Raw genomic sequence first — 23,824 nt, forward strand, 5'->3', positions numbered from 1 at the left:
AACAATACGTTTGGTACCAGCTTAGCTACAGGAGTTGCCTGAAAGAGGCGTACGAGGTGCCATCCAACCATCTTAGGGACTCCACTCCAGATTTGTGTAGGGTTTAGTCCTTAGCCTTTTCTCCTTCCAAAGATATCCCATAAGGCAGTGCAGGTTTAGGATCAGAGTTTTCCTTCTCCTAAATGGGCTACCTTCCCAGGTTGATGAGCCTTACTCCTCTACAGCATGTGCAGAACCCACCTTGATCATGGGACCCATTATTGGTCTCATCTGCTCTATTTGCCAGAGCAATGGCAAATTGCATGTGAGGGAAGCCCCTAATTCATCAAGGGTATGAGACCCATTGGCTACCGTCACCTGATTAAGCTGGCCAATTGAAGCCATTCCTGGGATGTGGCCGCTGTCGCATGCTGACAGGTTTTAGGACCCACAGGTGAAAGCTGAGCGCAGGTGGACAAACTACCCCAGAAGGAGCATGACATTCCCCACCAGAGGTACTACCCCTCCTCTAACACCCCATAACTGGAAACTAGTGCAGCTGTTTTAAAGCAGACTTACACTTGCATATATTGGATTCTGGATTAATGACTATAATTATAAGATGCACTTCTGATTAAAAATACAGTGATATTTACATTGGTCAAATGCACATCTCCATTCTATTGGCTACATTATTGCTGGAATTATGTATTGCAGATAGTCTATTTCAGCAAAAACAATGGCATCTTGCAGCACCTTAAAAGCTGTTGTTTTTGTTGCAATTGACTGAATACAGCTTCCCTCTGGATCTGAATTGTAGCTTATTAAGATACATAATTGTGTATCATGTAATTCAGGAATCTACATTGTGGTAATTATGTATGCAGATACTTATCTGGAGATTTGAGAAGAGTTATGTATCTACATTTTTCAGGCTTCACTAAAAAACAAACCTATCCACCAAATAATCAAAAGGCGAGCACCACCATGCAACAATGACTTTTGCCGGCTTGGGTGCATCTGTTCTAGCTTAGCTCTTGAGAAACGTCAGCCTACGCATTGCCGCAAGCCAGACTGTATGTTTGGCTGTGCTTGCCTAAAAAGAAAGGTAGTCCTAGTTAAAGGAAGTTCAAAGGAAAAGAAGATCCTGGAGGAGTCTCTGTGTGGAAGGAATAGATTGTATTGCGAAAGTGAAGTGAAACAACAGGAAGAGGTGATGGAAAAAGAGGAGAAGAAAGAGAAACTGAAATTTAAAGATAAGAAGAAGAAGAAAAAGGTGGAATATAGTAAGTATAATCAATAGCAAGCAGCTACTTCTTTTGGTAGGTGTTTGTAATTATGTGTGTTTCTGAATTAAGTACCAAATGAGAATTTGGAAATAAAACTTGTCCATAAGACATTTAAAATATCAGTATACATGGGTTTCAGTTCATCTAAAGCTAATTGCAACTTAATTTTATTGAAACTAGTGGAGCATGTTAATCAGCGGACTCATTTGGCCTTAATGGGACAGGCTGCCATCCTTTACATACTTACCTGGGAGTAAGACCTATTTAGCACAAGGGGGCTTGCATCTGCGATAACATGCATAGGACCAGGAGGTTTTGTGTGTACCTCTCTGTCTCTGCCCTAAACTTCCCTTTCACCCAGCGGTATATAAATTACTCAAGGTTGGAGCTCTTTCTCCATAATATAAAAAATAGGTCATCTTTGTCATTGGATAATGCTTGTGTGATATTTTTATATTAGAGTAGACAATAAATTATTAAATAAATTATTAAATCTTTCTACTAGCTATATGTGGTACAGAGCCAGAAAAGCCTGTTAAGAACTTTCCACTGTGGGTTAAAGTAGATGGAGAAATGGATCCAGAACCAGTTTACATCCCAACACCATCAACTATTGAACCAACAAAATCTCTGCCACCTGTCCCAGAGGTCTTAACATCCGATGGCAAACCTGCAGCTGGTGAAGGCAAACCTGCTACCAGTGGAGTCAAATCAGCACGAGTTTATGCGCCTAGACCCAATCCAGTGGTAAGCAAAAGAAACGAGATTTTGAAGCCGAATCAGGAGTATTCCACTTGTTTATGGCAAAGGCAACCCAAGACATTTGTTCTTTAATTCTAATATGGGAACGTGAACCAACATATTGGGAGTGTACCAAACTGGTAACATGGGGGGATGGAAAGTGAAGAATTAACGGTATCCTGCTAGCTAGGGATGATGAGAGTTGTAGCCCAAAAGCAACTGGAGACCCAAGAGAGCTCTAGAGAGAACCCTTTTTATCCAGCAGATAAAGTATGTGAAATATACTTAACTGTCTGTCCTAGAAGTTAAATTCATTGCACAGAGGAAACATTTTCTCAGAAGCATTATATGGTTGTATCCACTTAGTACCCTTGTGCAACAGGTTTTGAACAGCTGGAGGCATCTGCTAATGGACAAAGGGAGGCAGGTTTTACTTATTTCCTCCCTGCAGCCCCCCAGAACAGTTGTTGGGGGGCATTAGGAGCTACAGTGGGAGGAGGAATTAGGAAATCACCTCTACCCTTTTGTTATTGGACATCTGCTGAAGCAACATCACTAAGAGGACCAGCTGGATTCTGCCATAATCTTTACCTAGGTGCTCCCTTTGGCATTTTGTCTAGGTTATTTGGTGATAAAAGTGGAGAAAGGGAATGGTGGAACAGTGAGGCTTTTCCGTGGATGCACTTCTAACTTGGAAATCCATTTATGTTGGTTTATAGATTCGAGAAGAGGATAAGGACCCTGTCTATATATATTTTGAAAGCATGATGACTTGTGCTCGTGTTCGGATATATGATCGTAAAAAACAGGAGAAAAAGCAGCAACAGAGGTGCCCTTGGAATTCTGAAAAACACATTGAAAAGGTAAAATGTTGTGCCCTCATTTTTCCTTTCCACTCTGAGTAAAAAATAATGACATCAGACAAACACCTTCATTATACTGTTTTTAGACCCCTACAGAAAACCTTTTCTGTTTAAAGCCTAACCAGACCCGTGTTCTGTTCTTAAATCTGTAAATGTTTCACTGGGTTTATTATTTTTAAAGTTTTTAGATGCTTTGAATGTTTTAAATATGTGTAAATATTTTATCACAGATTTGGTTGTTGCCCTGAGCTCCTTGGGTAGGAAGGGCAATATATAGGGAGATTACCCTCTGGAGCTATTATCAGCCACAAGGGGATGGGAGGGGTTGGGGTGGGTTTTTTTTTTTTAGAGTTTAGCTGGCAAGAAACATTATAACATTCTCTGCCCGTACTCCCAGGTATCCATATATCGTAATCATATAGCAAAAAATGGGGTCCAGCCATGCCTGGTATTCTGCCCTTTGTGAACTATTATATGATGAAAAGCTTTGCACAACTGCCATATTTCTCATTATTTGTTTCCAGGGTTTGAACTCTGTATTTAAATATATATTATTATTGGAAATGTGATTCCCCATCCCCCCGTCTTATCTTTTCCTCTTCTTTTAAATCTTTTTCCCAGGAGCATGATCCTGAGCCCCAGCCACTTGATTTGGAAGATGATAAAGAGCCCGGAGGTAAAATTAAAAACATGAACTTTGTCCCCAGATTCCCAAATTCTGGAGTAGGTCTTTCGGGATAGGTGATGAGTGTGGGACTCCTAGACATTTTGGGGAGGGAGGTGACAATGAGATACATTAAGCCTTCCTTTTGGCCAATTGACAATTGAACCTACCTCTGCTTTTTCAAATAAACAGGCATGGCAGCCTTGCAGTGGGACAACAGAGGGATGGAAAGTGTTCCAGTACGGGAACTGGGTGGTTAACTCACCTACCCCAATTTATCCATAATGTTATAAGGGAATGACCGCATTCCCATTAACCTGGGAAGAAGGGAAGCAGAGAAGAGCTGCTGCTGTCTTTGAATGTTTCCCTGTGTGCTGTTTTAGGCTATCACATTCTTTTCTAATGTCATTGTTAGATTATGGCCATAGATTTTTTTTTTCACAGCAGTGGAATGCTTATAATTAATTATGCTCAGGGGCTCTGCATGCTTGTATAATTCATTTTCTGTACTTTAACACCTATTGGTGTTCCCAGGACAGCTCGTGGTGGAGGGGTGTACCTAAGTGAGTTCAGAAGAGTAGCTCAAGTTCCTATTGTTTGAGAAAGATGGGCTTAGTTGTTTGTTTTGCCTATGTAAAAATGCTACTGGTTGTGCTACATCTCAGGAGATTGACCCAAGCACTCTTGATTAATTGCAGTTACACACACAGAGACATACAGAAACATCCTTCCCTCCCCGCCCCCCACGTATCCTTGAACTGTGGTGATGTCTCTTGCTTGCCGAGATTGGAAAGATATACGTAGAAATCTGTGACTTGCATAGCTAAAATGTAGCCTAGTGTGCAAAGGTTTTGAGTCACATCCATTGCTCAGCCCACTTTTGCCTCTGGCATTGCTCATGACTGGAATGTGGCCCCCAGACTGCAAAAGGTTCCCCAGCCCTTTGATACATTTTTGGCCATCCTACCTTTAAAACTGATAGTGTTGCAACTTGGTAAGAAATGATAATGTAACCACTGTACCTTTCTGGCAGATAGAAATACGGTATTTCATTGAGAACAAGGGGTGGAGAACAGGGCCCACTTCTTAGACATGGGGACTAATTAGGCATTGTTAATTAGGAAATGTTGCCCAAGTCTTTAATTTGCTTGGTTTCCTCTGCTGCTGCAACACTAAAGAAACCTGTTTCCATTTTTTTCCCCAGATAAAACCTGGTGGTTTTCCTGTAGTGCTGGGGATCCATCAACTTCATATGTACATCATACTACACGAGATGGAACGACCAAACTAATTGAGATTGTTTCTGATTGCAACTGGGAGGAAGATCGCAATGAGATCTTGAACCTCCTGTCACAGCATGTCAAGAGTAAGATGCCCAAGTCCCTTAAAGTAGGAAATTTTGTTATTGATCTAGAATCTGAAACCAAAACGTGGGATGAGAAGAACACTCCTGTCTATTCTTCCCGGGTGAAAATCTCCATGCTATCCAGTCAAAACAAGGATGAAAAGGCTCATATTTCTGTTTTGGAGGCTTCTGATAATAGATTGTCACCATGCAAAAAGACAGAAAAAATCACATTCTTAACAGCTGGCATGTTACGGGAGAGGAGGAAGAAAGGATTACCTTTTTATGCTGGGCTTTCTCCTGCTGGAAAGCTGATTGCTTACACATGCAAATCTGATTTGAATTCCTCATCTTTGATTCAGGTGGGTTGCATTTCTTATGCTTTGATGATTTTTTAATGTGTTATTTTTAGGGCACCAGCCAGTTTTTTTTCTCGTGTATCTTTTGCTCATTGAGTGGAGAAATACAGCTAGCATGGCATAGGCCTTTCCTGTGGGGCCAGGAGGGCAGTCTCCTCCCAATCTTCTAACTGGAGGAGAAAGAGGAGGCTCTAAGCCCCAATGCCTTGACTCCCTGGCCAGAAGGCGGCAACAGAACCCCAAGGCCAGCTGTCCAGAGTATCTTGTCATTCTCGCATATCCCCAGTGTGCAGTAAAAGGTTGGGTCCACGTTTGAGATAGGCACAGGTTTGAAAATATTTCAGTTCCGGTTGTAGGATGTTGGAGAGGGTGAAACTGAGATATGTCATGGAATTGCACAAAACCCTCTGACAAATTCTTTCCTGCCCCAGTCTCTGGCAGCCCAGTGTTGCTCCTCGTGAAGCCTGCTGCTGCCCCGGTACCCAGAGCTAAGCCGTGGCTTGACTTGGCATTAAGTCTGAACTGAGGCTTGAGGTTCATTTAGTTCCAGATAAACTACAAGCTGTAGATATAGTTTTTTTCTTTGCCTTACTGCTCATAGTTTATCTCTGGGAGGCAACCTATGGGCCCAGGTTCAGACATAATGCTAATTTAAACCATGACATAGCTCTGAATAGCAGTACCAGAGGTGGAGGAAAGCAACCACAATCTTTCCTGTGAGTACCCATATGCTCAGTGCTTTCTCACTTAGCCATGGTTTGGCTTAACAGTATGTGCAAACTGGACCGGTGTCTGAATTAAACCAATTATTATCTACAGTGATACCGGGTGATAACCACGGTTAGTCATATGCAGAGTAAACCCATTCAGATCGATGGACTTAAATTATGTAAGCCCATTGATTTTAGTGGATGTAATGTATGACTTGGTTAGATAACATTCATTGGCATTGGCCAGTAGTCTCTCTCAGTATAAAATAAATACCCTGTGGTATGTGATAGTCATATTACACTGGATTCTCCTGATCTGCTGGATAGAGGAGTGGTCAGCTGGGAACCTTTTAGCCCACTCTCTTTGGAAATCTAGCACTTCAGGGTTTTGGAGACCAAGGCTACAATCCTGTTCCTACTTTATTGGGAGTAAGCTCCGTTGAACAGATTGCAAACTTGCATAAAATTAGGTTGTCTTTGCTTGTACATGTAAATAGAATTTGTATTCTGTGTCTATGTAATGGCTAGACTGAGTGTTGGACCTGGACTGGGAAAACCCAAGTTTAAATCTTCATCAGCCATGAAGCTTACTGGGTGACCTTTTAAGACGGAATGAAATTTCAAACATATCGTGGCATTGGCAGTCAACTATCTAAGGTGGAGGAATAAGGAACTGAACTGGGCTAGAGCTCCTTGTGTGAGCCTAATTAGTGCTTTGGATCCCAGGCATTGTTAAAAAGAAAAGAAAAAAAGACAGGCTTAGCAACTGTTTGTATATTTCTCTTTTTATTGCAGGTTAATGGTAAAAAATACCCTCAAGCCAAACTGCTTCTAGGACAGATGGGAGCATTGCATCCAGCCAATCGACTTGCTGCTTATATCACAGGCAGGCTGCGACCAACAATGCTTGACCTATCAACACTCAGTACTGCAATCTCCAAGGCAGAGTCCGATGCTAAGCTTGCTTCTTCTGAGCCACAGGCAGCTGAAGTGCCCACAACAGAAATTTCCAAAACACCATTTTCCAGTAACACTACATCCACTTCCACTGTAACATCACCAAATGCTCAAGCCTCAACACAGAAGCAGATAGGTAAGTCAAAACCTTATTTTCTGTATTATAAATTGTCTGAATTGTAAAGCATAAAAAGCATGGAAGGTTAGAGTATAGTATTCATATTTATTTATATACTGTAATATCCTTCATCAAGCTGCTTTGAGACTTTTTTTTGCCACATGCAGCAACATTATACACATGATTAGGTGTGATATGTTGAAAATGAGGCATTGTAACCAGTAAGTGTTAATTGGGAAAGTGAGGCCTTAGCATAAAACTAGGTTGAGTGCTGTTATAGTTTGCGGAATGGAAAGATGAAAACTGCTAATAGTTTTGATTTTGAAAACCTTTCTTTTCAGCTGCTCGGCCTTTACTACACAATGTGGCATCTCAGTTGGTTATAAGCGCCGTTGGGGCACTACACCAGAAGGTTCCTGGAACTAGAATAACCCAACCTCTGACGGGACCACAGAAATTTAATATCAAATCTATGCCGCTCTCCCCTGGGGCAACTACAGTTACTCCTCCTGCTATTACTGTGCCATCACTTGCTGGAACTACTGCTAGCCCTGCACCCTGTAACAAAGCTCCCTGCTCTTCTGGCACCGCCAAAGCAAATGCTGTTGGAAAACCTGAAAACAGGACTGTATCAACCACAGCTACTAGGGCTCCTGTTAAAATAGCAAAATCACCTGGAATTGCTACGCCAGTTGCGACTGTAGCTTTGCCTGGAATAGGCCCATCAACCGTTGGTATTCCAGTTTCTGCAGCATCTCTATCTACAATCTTAACCACAACTGCATCTGTGACCTCGGTGCCCACACCAACTTCGCCAGTTAGCTGTATTGCTCCTGGACTCTCAGGAATTAACAAAAGTCCTTTATCGAATCAAAAAGCAGGTAAGGTACCCGTACTGGTGGACCAGTTCTTGCTGGTCCACACACCTGTCGCTTTGTCTGTCTGTTATGAGAGACTGAAGTGCTTGGCAGACTTTTTGAGTTAATAAAGCCTTGTCTTAAAATGCATTTCACTCATTTCAAATGAGAAAATACTTCGCATGAGTTTTCTCAGTGTTGATCAAAATGTCAGATTTTTCAGCTGCAAAAAATAATAACAAAAGGACCTCCGGGGGGGGGGGGGGGAGATGATGGCAGTTTCTTTTCCAAACTTTTCCTTGTTTTGTTCCCCTCTTCCCCCAGAACCTTCATATCTCTCCTTTGCTGTGTGCAGTGGTTCAATACTTGTCCGCCAAATAACTTCTGCACAGCAAAGTTGATACAAAAAGACTTCCTTGTGGGTAGAAAGTATGAGAATATCTGGTTTAGAATAAAAGGGACTTTAGTGAATTGGCATGAATTGGTGTGTAGAGATGTCCTGGGGGAAATTGGTAAGAACTGTTTGAAATGGGTTTGTATTCTTTCAAGCCCACTTTTGCTCTTGGGAAATTGCTTCCAGTTGGGGAATTAAATACTAGTTGCTAGAACAAACAGCAGAAGCTGTTGCTTTCATATTATTGTTACATGTTCCTCATAATGATCTGTCTGATACCTGCTGGAAGCAGAATGTAGGAACTGATGGAACTTTGGTCACATAGATTCTTCTTTGTTGTTGTTTTTTTAAAAATGCTCTGTAAATCTTGCTGTATAAATGGGACTTTGTTAAGAAGAGTGTTATTTCCTAATATGGCAGGTACTACAAGCCCTCCAGGATTGTCTCCTGGAGCAGAGAAACGCATGGGACCACAGCTGCTTTTGATTCCAGTACCTCAGAGTTCTCCTACATTGCGACCTCAACAAAACACGCAAGTTGCTCAGGGGAAGAGAATGATTTTGCAGCCTCTAAGGAATCCTGCTGGTGTGAATCTCTACCGACACCCCAATGGGCAGATTATCCAGCTTGTTCCGCTGCATCAGTTCCAACCTGCAGGACCCCAACCTAGTTTATCACCCGTAATGTTACGTAATCCAGGTACAGAATGCTGCAAATCTTATTTATTTTATTTTCTGAGAGAGAGCAGTTAAATACTGGGGGAGGGAAAGCATAGTTTCCTATAATTGTGCATCTATTTTTGTTCAGTGCCTAAAGTTAGTTTTAAAAATTTATTGTAATTCATATGCTGCCTTTTAATATAAAATGCTTCCAGGCCAGGTCTCAAATATGATATAAATATACATCGCAGCGGCAATAGTTGTAAAATCAGAGCAGCATAAAATAAAAGTCTTAGGAAAATTAAGTACTACGGTTGAAGGCATCAGAGTAGGTGTCACGCAAGCCTCCCTCAGAAGAGTATTCTGATAATAGGGCCATCACCCACCACCAAGGTAGCTAGTTGCATCTAAGTCCACAGGGGGCAAGAGGACTGCCCAAAGGAAGTCTTCCAATGACTTCTGTAGCCTGGTTTGTACAAAATGTTGAACCATAGTTGAAACTAAACTTTGGTATAACCCAATTGAAGACGTGCAGGTGCTCATAGCTAATGCATTTCTGGCTGCTGCACTGCCAGAAACAAGCCGGAGTTTATTACTTATTAAATTTATACCCCACCCTTCCTCCCCAAAGAGCATTGTCATATGTTTTCGAACCCAGTCTCATGGTTTGTTTTGAGAGAAACCATGAGCAGTGAGCCAAAAACAAAACAAATTTTTCCCCCTTTCAAAACTATCCTTGCACAGTTTGCTTTCATCAAACAAAAATGAGTTATCAGGTGGCAAGAATTACTAATAGCATTTCTCAATTCATTACAGGATCTGTTGTAGAAATCCGGTTGCCAAGCCCTTCTAAGCTTCCTGAGGTATCTGTGTGTCAGTCCTCTGTGGTTTCATCAGTGATCCCAACCACCCTGGCTGCTTCGGTTCTGTCTGCAACGCCTCCTGTATTGTCTGTTTCTCCAACAACAAAGGCCATGTCTGTTTTGCCCGAGACGGCAACCACTGCAGCTGCTTCTATATTATCTGGAATCCAAACCATCTCTGCCCCTTTGATGTTATCTGTGCCCCCTACTGCTGGGGTTCCTTTGGGGTCGTCTGTTGCCCCTTCCATTACGCCTATGCCCCCTGCTGCTGAAACTCCTTCAGTTTTGCCTGTGCCCACTGCTGCTGAGGACCCTCCTGCTTTGACCATGCCCCTTAGTACCACAGAAGCTTCTGTATTACCCAGAACCCCTACCACTGAGACCCCATTAATGTTACCTGTGCTCCCTACTGCTTCACCCATATCTTCTGCCACTGAAGCTCCTTCAGGGTTATCCATGTCTCCTGCTTCAGCCGTGTCCTGTGCTGCTGAAGCTCCTTCTGCTTCAACCATGGCCCCACCTACAGACCAGACATCGCAGGCCATTGGATCTGGGCCCACACTTCCTATTTCAGCTGCTCAGTCAGAACCGGTCATTTCTCCTGTCTCACAGGCTGGCACTTTGACTATGAGGATTTCTCCTTTGGGGGTTAGTCAGACAACTTCAGATTCTAAAATAACATACGACACCAGCAGCACACCAGATAGTACAGATCATCTAATAGCTCTTCAGTCAGGCAGTTTTGCCTTGCTTCAGGTTCCAGGGCAGAAGAAAGTTCCAACTTCCATTTTGAAACAAGTTGAGGTAAATAGCACATCTCAGAAAGATGAGTTGAGTTCAGTTAAGCCAGAAGGAAAGACAAGATGCTTACAAGAGGTGGAGGCTATGGGGTCAGAAGTCACAATGTCAGATTCCATACAGGAAGAAAATAAGTTGCCAGAAAACCATTTAGAGCCCTCTTGTGAAAAGCTCATGTGTGACAGGAATGCTATAACCTCAGAGACAGCCGAGAAGGATGCAGAAATTTTGGAAGAATTAGCAAGTTATGATCCTATCCTTGAACCTGAGATTGCATCATTGGACAACTCCTACATCAGCCAGGAAATAAAGTCTGGGGGAAATAAAGTGATGGCTAATGTTAAACATCCTGAAGACACCCCAAATGAAGTTTCATGTAGTTCTGAGAGTGTTACTGAGAGTTGCAGTCAAACTGCAGTCCTTGCACATGATGCATTAAACAAGCAGAAAGTAGCACAACTAAAGAACTCAAATGAGGAAGAAGCGCACTCTGAGCAAACACAAAGCACAGCAACTGATTCAGAAGGAGCTGAACAGAAACAGTTAGAAACAGATGAGGAAATGATTATTGAACCATCTCAGAAGCCTTGGGATGAGTGCAAGGTACAAACGAATTGTGCAGAAAAACTGGAGAAAAAAACGAAATCATATCTGAGTCCACGGGGAAATGAAGACCAGGAACTACTAGGGCAAAACATGAAGGAAAAGGGTCATTCTGTGGCAGCACAGAGGGATAGAGGCGAGGTCAGAAGGAAGCATAAGGTTACTAGTGCAAATGGTCAAAATACCACCTTGGGAAGCAAATATGTAAATAATGCACTAGAATTGTCATATAAAAGAGATACTGGTGTTCAGAAAGATAACTTGACTGTTAAAGATGGCCTTGTTCAAGTTGGCAAAACTTGGAGCAAAACATCGAGGCCTTCAGATGCTTTGGAAAACAAAAATAAGAATGGTGCTGATGAGTTTGTAAAGAAATTTCCTAAATGTGAGAAACAACAGAATATACTGAAAACCAGCTATCACAGAAAGGATTCTCTGCCTGCCATTATTAATATTACCACGGATAATACAGAAAAAGATGAAAAAACAGATGATTCTGCAGATGAGATGGCCGACGAAGCATCTGGCTATCAAAGTGAAGATATAGTGAATGTAGAAACACTGGTGAGTACATCTTTAAATTGGAAGCACAAGTCATTGTAAAATTGTTTTGCTGGTTTTATATGGATTTTGCATGCTGTCATTTCTTTCTTTCCCTCCAATGATAGTGCCAAAGACTTTTATGTTCACTCAGCCCTTGGTTTGTGCCTGCATCCTATGATTTTGTACTATTCCTGATTATTAGTTTGTGATCAGATGTATGTATTGGTTTTCAGGTAAGTAAAAGTTTGAAAGCCACAGACATTAAGTAGGTAAAAAGAAGTAATAGGTAAGACATTAAGAACTGTGATGAGGACAGAGCAGGTAGTGGGAAGGAAGAACAACGAAGAACTGCAAGGCAGGGGTGGACTTAGGGTTATAAATCACTGCCTTATAAAGGAGGAAACTATTTAAATACTTCAAAACTGAATTCTTGGCCAATTATACAAAAAATAATGGGTTGTTTTCCAAAGTGAGTAGTTTAAATAGAAGAGCAATCCGTTCTGCGAGACTCTTCGTCTAGCGGTTTTTTCGTCTTGCGAAGCAAGCCCATTGACGGCTTAGCGGATTAGCGCTATTAGCGGCTTTTAGTGGCTTTTAGCGGCTTATCAGCTTAGCGGATAAGCGGCTTAGCGGCTTAGAAAAAGGGGTGGGGAGGGGAAAAAACCCGCAGGAACTCGCAAGACATTTTCGTCTTGTGAAGCAAGCCCATAGGAAATTCGTTTTGCAAAGCACCTCCAAAACGGAAAACTTTCGTCTAGCGAGTTTTCCGTCTTGCGGGGCATTCGTCTTGCGGGGCACCATTGTATGTTGATCTTGATATCCTTTAGCGCTAAGAAACTCTTCTTGTCAGTGCAAATATTCATGCTTGCACAATGGAACTCCCCCCCGCAAAAAAAAAATAATGTTCTGGGTTTTCACTTAGTCCTTCAGAGTGGATTTAGAGAGGGCACAGGGCATGTGTGAGTGAAGGGGGAAATTATGTTGCACAGTCAGAAAGCCTTGTGCTGGTGGAACAAGTTAGTTGGGTACTGACATTGGTTCTAATCTTAAGTTTCAAGTCTGGGCAAATTGTCCATTTAAAAGAACTAACCTGCAAGAGTAGTGATGCTGGCTTCTCAAGGTAATATCTAGGATGTAGATCATAAGATATACAGTATTGAGCTTCCATGTACATGATGAAACAAAACGTATTCAAAATGTGTAACTATGTAAGTTACATAGTACCTGTAAAAAAAACTACTGACTTGTATCCATTTTCCCATGCACCATTTTTCTATTACACCTTGAACATATGTGGGTTTTTAATTGGTATCAAGATTCAGCATACTTCTTCCCCCATTGCTAACTTTTCTTTGCTTCAGGATAACTTGTTTATTTTCGTATGATTTGTATGTTTAATTTTTATTAACAGTTTAAAAAGAAAATACTTGCAATTTAGAATGAAGTTGTTTTCTTTTTTCTGCCTGTTTCTTTTACAACATGGAACATTTCTGTTATATCTACAGAATGTAAATGCATTCCGCAGTTACATGAGAGTAGTAACAAAAGATTGTGCCTGACACTGCATGGACAAACTATCATGTTTTCAGTTGTTATGATACAAAGTTTCAGATTAAACTGATTATTGTTTGCTTATACTTTTACGTTTATGAATTCTGCTATACTTCCTCAGTGATTCAATACTTGTTTTTATATCAATGTTATATCTGCTTTAGTGTTAAAAATACTTAATTTTATCAATGCAGTTGTTGCATAGAAAAATTGCTGTGAATTATATCATCACTTCTTAAAGATGTAGTTTTTTCTTACATACTTATTTTTTTAAAAGAACTAGCATGTCTTGCTGTTAATTGTCTGTAAGTTGATCATTGTCTTTTAAATCTTGTTTCAGAGTGAAAGTGAATCTAACGGATCAGAGGAGAATGTGGACATTGAGACTGTGGAGGAACTTACAGAGCAAATTAACATTGCTCGGCTGAAAGCTACAGCTGCCCATGTCATATTGTCCAAACAACTGTAAGCATTTAAAATAATAATAATAATTGTAATATTTTTACCATCAATTATGTAGTTCTAGATCATTAAAAATGTAATGATCCCACTTGACCTAGGCGCTAATGAGACCTCTTTGGAGGAAGAGGCTTGAGGCCCCATGTAGCACCCCACTGCCACAGAAGACATTGTGCTTCAGGGAACAAGATTGTTTCCTTGAGGCCAAGGTAGTTGACCTGGAGACCTTCAGAGACATTATAGCTGCACCACACTGCCATGGAGAATGAGGGTTTTGGGTGCCATTCTGAAGGGGGAAAAAGATGATCCTTATTAGGGACGCAGGACAAGCAGTTACTCCTTTGTGACAAAGAATTGCTCCTCTGAGGGACAGGGGCATCCATGTGTCTTAAGATAAACCCGACTGGAAACCCGCACAACCAAAATGACATCCATTTTTCTCTTGCAGGAACTCTGTGCATGACCATTCTAGTCAGAAGATTGCCAAGACTCCCAAGGTAGATACATGTCTGTTTACTTGTTTTTCTTCTTCTCTGTAATACATGTTGCCAGTCCCAAAGATGCACCAGTTTATTTTTTAGTGTTTCTAAGGGTGGAGCAAGATGTGCCGCTGTTTAGTACCTAATATGCAAATCCCGTATCATGCCCCGCTCCACCTCCATAATATTTAGTAAGACTTACCAGTGTTTTTCCTCCAGTGAGACAGAGTATATGAATGTTGAAAAGCAGGGAAAAACAGGAGAGCTCTGTATGGGGGTGCCATTGTTAACAGCATCTGGTTCTACTCTCAAGCGATAGGGGGCCAGCTTGGCTATGAGATATCCAGAACAAGAAAATGAAGGTTCCAAGGACTGGCTATTGCAGAAGAGTCTGCATTGCTATGTCCTTCTCCTTTGCACACATTGCTGTTCCCTGGGTCAGTAGGAAAAAGGGGAAATCCAAGTGCAAGAAATTCAATATTTAAAAATGTATTTCATTTCTAACACCTGGAGATTTTTCCTTTATTTTGGGGGTTTTTTTTGCTTGCTGGTGTTTATGTCCCAATTTTAATAGTTTTAGTGAATCATTGGCTCAGGTGGGTTGCTCATAGTTCAGCCTGTCTAAGACAGTACTTTGTTCCTGCCATCTTATTTTAATGTTTTCTGCAGAATTAATTTGCTATATACTTTGGACTTTACTTGTGACCACCACTGCTGAGGGCATTCCTCGCACATGTAGTTGTGCCTAGATTTTGTAACACTCATTGTTCTAACTGAGAATCAATAGCTTTTGCTCCGGTTCATTCATGGCTCACTCATTTCCCATGCAGCATCTCCAGAGTCAGATACCTCCTTAAGCTCCACCTTTTAAAAGTTCCATTCAGTTTTGTTGAAATGCTGGACCAGAACTTAAAGTTATACATGTACGAGTCACTGTTTGGGCTGCATGTCTATATGTTTTGAACAGTTCGCAAGAAGAGCTGTGTTTTTGCTTTTCAGCAACAACCTGAATTGCCAAACAAAAAGCCAAAGAATGAGGAAGAAACCTTTTCAAATTACCGCGAAACACACACAGCAAATGAACGTCGCCGTCGTAAGGAAATGAGGAGACTCTTTGAAAAACTGAAGGTTACTTTAGGATTGCAGATGGTCCCCAAGGTTTCCAAATGTTTCATCCTGAAACAGGTTGGTATTTTATATCTTGGAGGGAGGCAGCAGGACAAAGTTGCATGTTGACAGAAAAAGAGATGGACATTTCTGCAGTTACTATTCACCTGACTATAGAATCTTTGATTGATTGATTGATTGATTGATTGATTGATTTGTTAGTGGTATGAATCAGCATAAATTGGATTTTTGAGCAAGAACAGTCACTCCAAAGAGAAAATGCTTTGTTTGGATTTTTAATGCTTGTATGTCTCATGGAAGGAACTATATTAAAAAAGGCATCCCATTCTCTGTGTGAGGGAAGGGAGTGGTCCCTTTTCTAAGAGGGCAGCTCACAGGGATATTTAAGAATTGCTTGTCAAACTAACTATTACTTTTCAAAAGATCTTCCCAATTAAGTAGAGACACATTTTTAATTTATTCAGAAGACATCTTAAGTTTTTAATGTGTGATATTTTAGTGTATTTTTTGTTTCTATGGAAGCCGCCCAGAGTGGCTGGGGAAACCCAGCCAGATGGGCAGGGTACAAATAATAAATTATTATTATTATTATTATGAAAAGGTTTTAATTGATTAATCCAATGGATTGATCAACTGAGCATTTCATCTCCGCATTACATACTGGAAACTCAAAAGACATGTGAATAGCAATTGAAAACCTCTTAAGTGCCTATTTTGTGTCTCATCAATTCTTTTTCATAGCACCTTTGGTAAAAACAAAAGCAAAACAACTGCAGTTTATCATTCACACTCTGTTTTTGCCAGGTATTTGGCTTGCCTTCTTTGTAGAGTGCTGCTTTTTCCTCTAAAACGCTCTCAGGAGATCTATCTTCAGAATGTAGCAGAAGCAGTTTGCAGTTTTTTTGTTTAACTTTTCACAAATCTCTCTTCCACATAAGTAGGAAGAAAGAGAAGCTGCCTTTATTTACTTTTAGGTATATTCTACTGGAATCTAAAAGTGAGTCCTTGGTCCTTTTTCAGGCCTTGGAAGAGATACAGGGGCTAACGGATCAAGCAGACAAACTCTTGGGTCAGAAAAACTTGTTGATGCGCAAGCAGGACACCTTGATCCGTAAAGTATCTGCCCTTTCAGGTGAGTTGACATTAAAGAGAAAGCCGTAAAACCTGAAGAGAGCCTCTGGGATATGGGGATCCAGGGATTGCCCCAAGAGCTACTATTTCAAATACATGAAAGGTACTAAGTTGCTGAAGTTTTTTACTCCATGGAAATTAAACCCCAAGACCTGTAAAGTTGTCTAGGTATGTCAAGTAATGTTGTGTAAGTTTTGTTCTATGAAACACTGCGTGTTTAAGTTTCGGGAAGTACGCTAGATATGAGGGAGAACTTGACTACTCCTTTCCTCTGTAGGCAAGACACAGGAAGTCGTCTTGAAGAAGCTAGAATACATTTATGCAAAACAGAAAGCGGTAGAAGCACAAAAGAAGCAGCAGCAAGCAGAACCTATGGATGTGGTTGAAACTCTGGAGACTGCTAAGCCCTCAGTGGAAAACAGCCCCTCTTCTCTCTTTAAAGAGATGAAACCAGCAACCTTGTCCAGCAAGCATACAAAACCATTGATACTTTCCAGGAAAGGAAGCTGTGCCACAGGTAGGCTAAGTGAACATGGATTAGTTGAATATCACACAAATGGGAATCTAAGCAAAAGGGTATTCTTGGAAGCATTGTACTTGCAAGTCTCACATAGCCTGCTATATTATGCATAGTGCACATTTTTTTAAATTAAAACAAAAGTAAGGAGACTTACCAATAGAAAACATGTAATTCTCACATACCTCTAGTATATAGTTCAGCCTGTGTAAGACAGTACTTTGTTACTGCCATCTTATTTTAATATTTTTTGCAAAATTGATTTGTTTTCACATTTGCTGCTTAAAACTTGCTGTGTGGTGTTAAATTTGTTAGTATTGGTAACAGTGGGTTACATTTTTGAATGCTACGAGGTTGATTGGCGAAGTTAATATTGATATATATGACGCTGCTTCACTTTTTACACTCTTATCTTCACACATCTTTCTTTTGACTTCCTTGTAGGGGACATACCCATGACATTAACAAATGCTAGCCTAGTAATGACAGCAAATGGCCAGGTGCTTGCATTCAAGAGTCCCTTGGTGCCAGGACAAGTTGCTGCCTTCCCTTCCACACTCCTGCAAACTGAACTCAAATCAGAGGCTGACAGCAGTAATGGGACAGGACAGCCAGGTAAAGGTCACAAAATGACTGAAAAATCAAAGCTGGATGCGTGACTATTTCTGAATGGAACTTTTAAAAGCAAGCATTCTTCATAAAAAGTGAAAAATATTTCTCTTAGGTTGTCTCTTCCAGTTTCCAGTCTTGATATTTAAAAAATGCAATACTTATTTCTGTATCTATGCCTTAGAGAAGTAGATAATTGATTTTTGCTGAAGGAATATCAAGGAGATATTGATATACAAATAGTACAAGGAATCTTGTGGATGGTACCTGTTACTAGATAAGATGAAACAAAATGTTCCTCTGAAACCATGTGTTTACCATAATAGCTAATCTGCTTAATATTTTTTTCCTTGACAGTATGTGTGAAAGTTAACTCACTGTTTCTCGCTTAATATAAGGTATTGCTTCTGTGATGATTCAGTTGCCAGGCTCAGCAGTACCAGTGGAAGTGAAAGGTATCCTTCCGAACTCCACAGTTCCCATTACCTTGTCTGCTGTAACCAGTAACTCACTCACTCCAGTTGCAGAAACAGCTCCAGAGCTCACTTCAGGTAAACTTGCATTAGTTCCTTACTAAATTTCTGGCACTGAAAAAATGAATTCTAACTGCAATAACTTACATGCTTCCTCTTTCTCCCTATTGTATTTAATTGATTTATAGAAATACTTATCTACTACCCTCTTGCAAAAGATCAGGGCGGTGTACAGCAACATAAAAAACCTTTAAAAGAAGCATAGAATGATCACAAAAATGACTGGCTACTCAAGGAAATGTAAACAACTACATAAGCCTGTCAGGATGTAATAAATATTACTGTCTCACCTCAACAGTCCTTTGTTGCCAAAAATGTACAGTGCAGACTTTCCAGCACTGCCCACAAATGATTTGTGTTAGAACTCGCAACATATGTGATCACTATAGTTAAAGAAGTTCATAGTGTATGTCTCAAGTCTCACAGGTGTTCCCATGCAAATGTGGCCTGTGCTGCTTTAAAATGTGGCTGCAGTAACAAAAACTTCATTATATTCACATGTACAGTGCTGGGGTAGGGGTGTATTTGGCAGTATAAAGATTACCTCATGAACAACTGGCATCCAGCACCTCTGAGGATAAGGCATGTATGCCTGGACCTATGAGTAGTTGTTGTCAGTGGCCATAGTGTGAATTGCCCCAGAAATGATACAGGCATCAGAAGATTGTCCCTAAAATTGACCTCTGCACCAGAGAATTAGAAAGTAGCTGATGTAACACAGCTTTTTAAATGGGTTCAGTGAAGAATCTGTGAAATGACAGACCAGTTAGCTTAACATCTGCTCAGCTTAAAATAGTGGAAATTATTATTAAATACCTTTTTTTACAGGACTTCCTTATCCCAGTCCAGGGTCCTAATTTGTCGTCCCCCCCACTCCACTTTTTGTCCACATGCCAGTCCACTGATTGGGACTGTAAAAAGAAAAAAGAGAAATAAAGTAGACACACACCCAGCCCCTTACCCTGAAAGGGATGCAAACCGCACTTTTGAGGCGACAGTTTGAATTCATCAGCTGAGGAAGAGGGTACACTGTGTGTACTGTATGTGTACACTGTGCACATACATGAGTTTTGCATTCGAGGGCAGTGGGTGGCCAGAGGTGAAAATGACCCTCAGGCCAAATGTGGCTTGCCACTCCTGCTGAAGGAGAATGTTTTTTATTACTTCTGCAAAAGGAAGTCCTGCCTCGCCCAGCTGTTGGAGTTCTTCAAGAGTATTGGTTATCAGGGTTATGGAAAGAGGGTGGTCCTCTTCTGAATCAGTAACTGCTTAAAGAGCAGGCAGCATAGAGTAGAAATAAATGGATAGTTTTTACGGAGAAGGGAAATCTTGGGATCCCCCAAGTAATACTTTGGTGTTTTTTAACTTCATAAATAATCTAGAGCAGTGGTTCCCAATTAGCTAAGTACTGCTGACCCCGTTTCTCAAATGTCAACAAAATGGAAAATGAGGTTTATTATAAATAACTGTGAAGTGATGCAGATTGGGGCAATTTCCCTCCCCCCCAAAAAAAAACCTTCAGGGTATGTTTATAAGGCCTGAACGGACAGAGGCTAACAAGGAAGGAGATCTGTTGAAGTGCTAAGTGGTTTACATTTGGAGAAGCCGTTTAGGACAGATCCTGTCTCCAGTATTCTAACAGGCCTTTCTTTGTTCTGGCTTACAGAAACTGAAGACTCATTCATGATGCCAAGAATAGTAAATGTGACATCACTGGCTACTGAAGAAGATACAAATTTAAACCTGGCTGCAAATAAAAATCCTGATGTAACCTTGGATACTGATTCCCAGACACCTGAGTCTTCCTTGCAGGTAGTATCACATAAAACTACTGGTCTTCGGTCACCAGAAGAAGCAGAACCTTCTTCTGTAAAAGGGAGAGGCACTACTGGAGCAGTACATGATTCTCTTAAGCGAAAAGAGAATTTCCCACAAATAACAAATGTCTCTAGTTTGAAGGCATCCCCAGAACCACTTGCAACAAAACCTGAAGAGTTAGCCGGAAATCAGGCAAGGTTAAAACAGATGAACAAGGGAAGTGATGGACAAAAATCAAAAGAGTCTTCATTTCAAAAGCTGCAAATTAATGAACCCAATGACTCCAGGATAGAAATGGAGCTGCAAAAAGTAGCCTCTGCAATACATGAGCCAGCACTGGATGCAAATGACTTAATGGGCATAGAGGAGACTGATGACACAGATGAAACCCTCACCTCTCTGCTGAATGAAATTGCATTTCTCAATCAGCAGTTGAATGACGATGCTTCAGACATATCAGAGCTCCCCAACTCCCTGAGCTCTGGCTTTTCTCTAGGAGATATGGAAAGTCGCAGGCAATCAACTACTGCAGAAGGCTCTCCCTTTCCGTTTGATGCCATGAGTGGGAGCTTTAAGGACCTTTCAGTAGTTCAAGAGAGCAGTGATTCCATAACTCCTCTTCTGCTTCACTTGGATGATGATGATCTACCTGATGGTAACAAGAACTCGGGAGATCCTTCGTCTGATTCTGATGCTTTAAAAATCATGTTAGGATCTGAAGTAAAGGACCCAAATCCTGATCACTCAGCGGCAAATAGTTGTGGAAGTGGAAAAACTGAGCAATCTGCGGCAAAGACAAGAAGTGTGTCACCTCCCATTCTGCAGATGAAAACTAACCTGGAAGCTGGCAAAGCTGACATGGCATGGAGGCCTATGCCCAAACTGGCACCACTTGGATTAAAAGCTGCTAACTTTCCATTAGAATCAGAGGGACAGAATACTAAGGTGATGCCTTCATTGGCACCTGTTGCTTCAAAAGAGATAAAAACTGCACAGCCAGTGACTAGTCCAAGTCAGGACGGTAATGAAACACTCACTTTAGCACCTGCGGCTGCAGAATCAAAATAGTATTGTGGCTTTAGCTTCAGGTGCTTTTTGGTAATAATGTTTGATTTTTCAGAGGCTTTCCTAGTTAATCAGAACTTCAATTATGACACATCTCCAACATCTAGATTCTTAGATTGCATGTGCCAGTGTGCATGTAATATATGAGGCTAGATAATTTGAACTTGATTGGTAAAAGATGACATTCAATAAAGAGTAAGAGACTAGTCAGATAAATTATGCCCTTTTCTGACAGTCACAGAAAGCATCCATTAGAGATATTTTCAAACATTTTTAGCATTTCAGAAAAATTATTCAGGACTGTGAATAGCTTATATACATATATCTTAACATATTACTCAAGGGCCTCATGCAAGCATTTGAGGCACAAGATGTATTTTTTCTTCTAATATCTATAAATTGAATAGTTTGGGGGCTTCGCTTTTAACCTAGTGAATGTGAAAGGATTTCTTACTATAAAATGATCGTCTATTTTTGTACACAGGCTTTTTTTGTAAATACATAAAATAATGACATTTCATATATATCAAAAAGTTAATATTATTTCTAATGATTGTAAATAAGAAATTTGAGAACTAACATGGCATCTGAGTGCTCTGAGCAGGTCAATCACTGTTAAATCTGAAAATTGCTGCATTTTTCTTGTCTTGCATAATTGTACAAAGCAATGTAGATCTGTGTTCCATCTATCCTGGCAGAAAGTATTAAGGCTTCCCACTCCCTGTTGTGATTTACTCATATTTGAAGCTCCTATCTGCAGGCTCAACCAGCTGGCGATAGGCAGTCTTCTGCATACATGCTGAAAGTAGTACACAAGGTCCAGTTTGCTCATACAGGAAAGTGTCCTGCATTATACATTAAGCCCCTCCCACTCTCCATCTGTGTGTAGGTTAGGTGTATTGGGGTGGACTTGCACATGATGGGTAGTTTCATTATCATTTCTCATGATGTTGATTAAATGTACTGTGTAGCCACTGAAATTCCCAATTTAAAGTAAAAAACACAGCACAGGGAAACTAGGATTTATTCTCTTGCCTGGTTCAGTTTTTCACAGAAAATTGCAGCCAAATGCTTTTACCTGCACTAGGAAAAGATACAGATATTAATATATTTTTCTTAATGGGGTAAGATAGAGGATACAAAACGAGAAATGGTTAAGACATGCTCTCCCTCCATGCCAGAGCTTCACTTCGAAATGTAGCCTTAGCAATGTGCTTTAAATTTGATTTGATTTGTAATTCTACAAAGTAAAAGTTCTTGATGGGGATGCAGGATCTTGTCAGAGTAATGGAGGAAGCAATTCAGTATCTTCTTCAGTCCTTTATAAATTCTCATTTCTTGCATGCTTCATGGTGTTCATTCAGTGCCTTAGGATTTGGAAGGGAACTTAGCATGGTAATCCTAACCTGCTTGGTTAAAATCTAATCCAGCACTTCTGTGTTTAGAGATCAAAATTAGTTCAGTTGGCTAATTTCCCATTTTGTCTGCACTGACACCACCAGTATGCTAGGAACTCCATTTCTCATTGGGGCACTTTTTCATCAATTTTTCTGCTTCTTCCCTCAGCCCTTTTTTGGCTACCATCTATTTGTATCAAGCTATTTAAAAAATCCAGATAGGGGTCTGACAGAAAAATATACCACTAAAGACACCTTACTTTTTGACAAAACGGCTGGTTTGGAGGGACTGTACGTATGCATTATAATTTAACAATAGGCATCGAAGAATTAGAGGGGAAACTCTGCATAAGTAATCAGCAAGGATCTTCAAAGTACTGAATACCTTTCTTATAATTATCTCTTTCCCCTCATCCTCCATATATGTGTTTGGCCCCAAGGCAAATCCAAGTACATCCTAAAACAGTTCTATGAGTTTTGTTTCAAATATAGTCTGGAAAAATTATGTATGGGGATTTTTGTAAATAATATTTCAAGATTATGAATTTTATAGAGAGTGTTTTGTAATCGAGAGGACAACTGAAACCCTGAAATGAAATGGGCACATTTTCATTTGTCCAAGATTTCTGGATATTTGACTTTTAATACATCTGTAAATAGGCTGAAATGTTTTTTTAAAAAAAGTATAAAGAAATGCCAGATTTCATTTTTACTGTACATTCTCTCTTTTTCTGAATTTTCCCCAAAACTGGTATTTTTGTAAACATTTAACCACAGAGCCTATCTCAGTAACTATAAAATGGAGAATCTGTAATATTAAAATAAATAGTCTTCACCTAAAACCTGGCCATGAACCATTATTTCTCTGAAAGAAGGCATATGAAAAATGTTTTATTGGGCACAAGTTACATCACACATTCCTTGTAGTAATGGTTACAAAATGAAAGTCTTGCTCTGTTGAGTAGGAAGGAAGCAGTCTGAAAAGGAAATAGGCATTAATGAGTTACATAAATGTTTAATGACCAGGGAAGATAGTTCTGGAAGAGGAGGAGCTAAATAGCAGTTAGGCACTCCGCTGACTCATTTGGGACCATGTTGTCTCTACTGTAGCCTAGTGAAGTGGCTGCAAATCGGTAAAAGTTCTAGAAGAGGGAGGTTGTTATGATACACACCACCCTCTTTGGCAGAACTGTACCTTTTCCCTTGCTAAATACCGTAGTTCATGGATGGGACTCCCTGAGAATGTGGACTTCCAAGACCATGCTGGGGTCTTGGTGGGGAAGAATCTGGTGGGAGACTGGAACTCTGCCTTGACTCTGCATTTTCCAACTTTCACGTAGCAAGAATAAGGTAGAATTGTGTCCTATCAGTAATGGATACCTTTGGGAGAAACAA

At 40.5% G+C, this 23,824-nt stretch overlaps 1 protein-coding gene across 6 annotated transcripts in view; it reads left to right on the forward strand.

The window, feature by feature from the left end:
• Positions 1-23,271, forward strand: part of LOC310846788 (MAX gene-associated protein-like) — a gene marked incomplete at its 5' end in the record, with an annotated part of 41,508 nt that extends 18,237 nt beyond the window's left edge. For all 6 annotated transcript variants that reach the window (XM_083743888.1, XM_083743887.1, XM_083743885.1 and 3 more), the window contains 17 exons: positions 914-1,265; positions 1,774-2,015; positions 2,729-2,872; positions 3,494-3,548; positions 4,741-5,243; positions 6,746-7,043; positions 7,367-7,906; positions 8,697-8,975; positions 9,752-11,763; positions 13,634-13,758; positions 14,201-14,249; positions 15,231-15,416; positions 16,380-16,491; positions 16,768-17,007; positions 17,452-17,622; positions 18,015-18,167; positions 19,816-23,271. In XM_083743888.1, the coding sequence (XP_083600014.1) occupies positions 914-1,265; positions 1,774-2,015; positions 2,729-2,872; positions 3,494-3,548; positions 4,741-5,243; positions 6,746-7,043; positions 7,367-7,906; positions 8,697-8,975; positions 9,752-11,763; positions 13,634-13,758; positions 14,201-14,249; positions 15,231-15,416; positions 16,380-16,491; positions 16,768-17,007; positions 17,452-17,622; positions 18,015-18,167; positions 19,816-21,035 (6,681 nt within the window). In that variant the 3' untranslated portion in view covers positions 21,036-23,271. The remainder of the gene's footprint in view (positions 1-913; positions 1,266-1,773; positions 2,016-2,728; positions 2,873-3,493; positions 3,549-4,740; positions 5,244-6,745; positions 7,044-7,366; positions 7,907-8,696; positions 8,976-9,751; positions 11,764-13,633; positions 13,759-14,200; positions 14,250-15,230; positions 15,417-16,379; positions 16,492-16,767; positions 17,008-17,451; positions 17,623-18,014; positions 18,168-19,815) is intronic.
• Between the last annotated feature and the right edge of the window lie 553 nt (positions 23,272-23,824).

The sequence above is a fragment of the Podarcis gaigeae genome, assembly GCF_964106915.1.
Source record: "Podarcis gaigeae genome assembly, chromosome: 1".
NCBI classification, from domain to species: Eukaryota; Metazoa; Chordata; class Lepidosauria; order Squamata; family Lacertidae; genus Podarcis; species Podarcis gaigeae.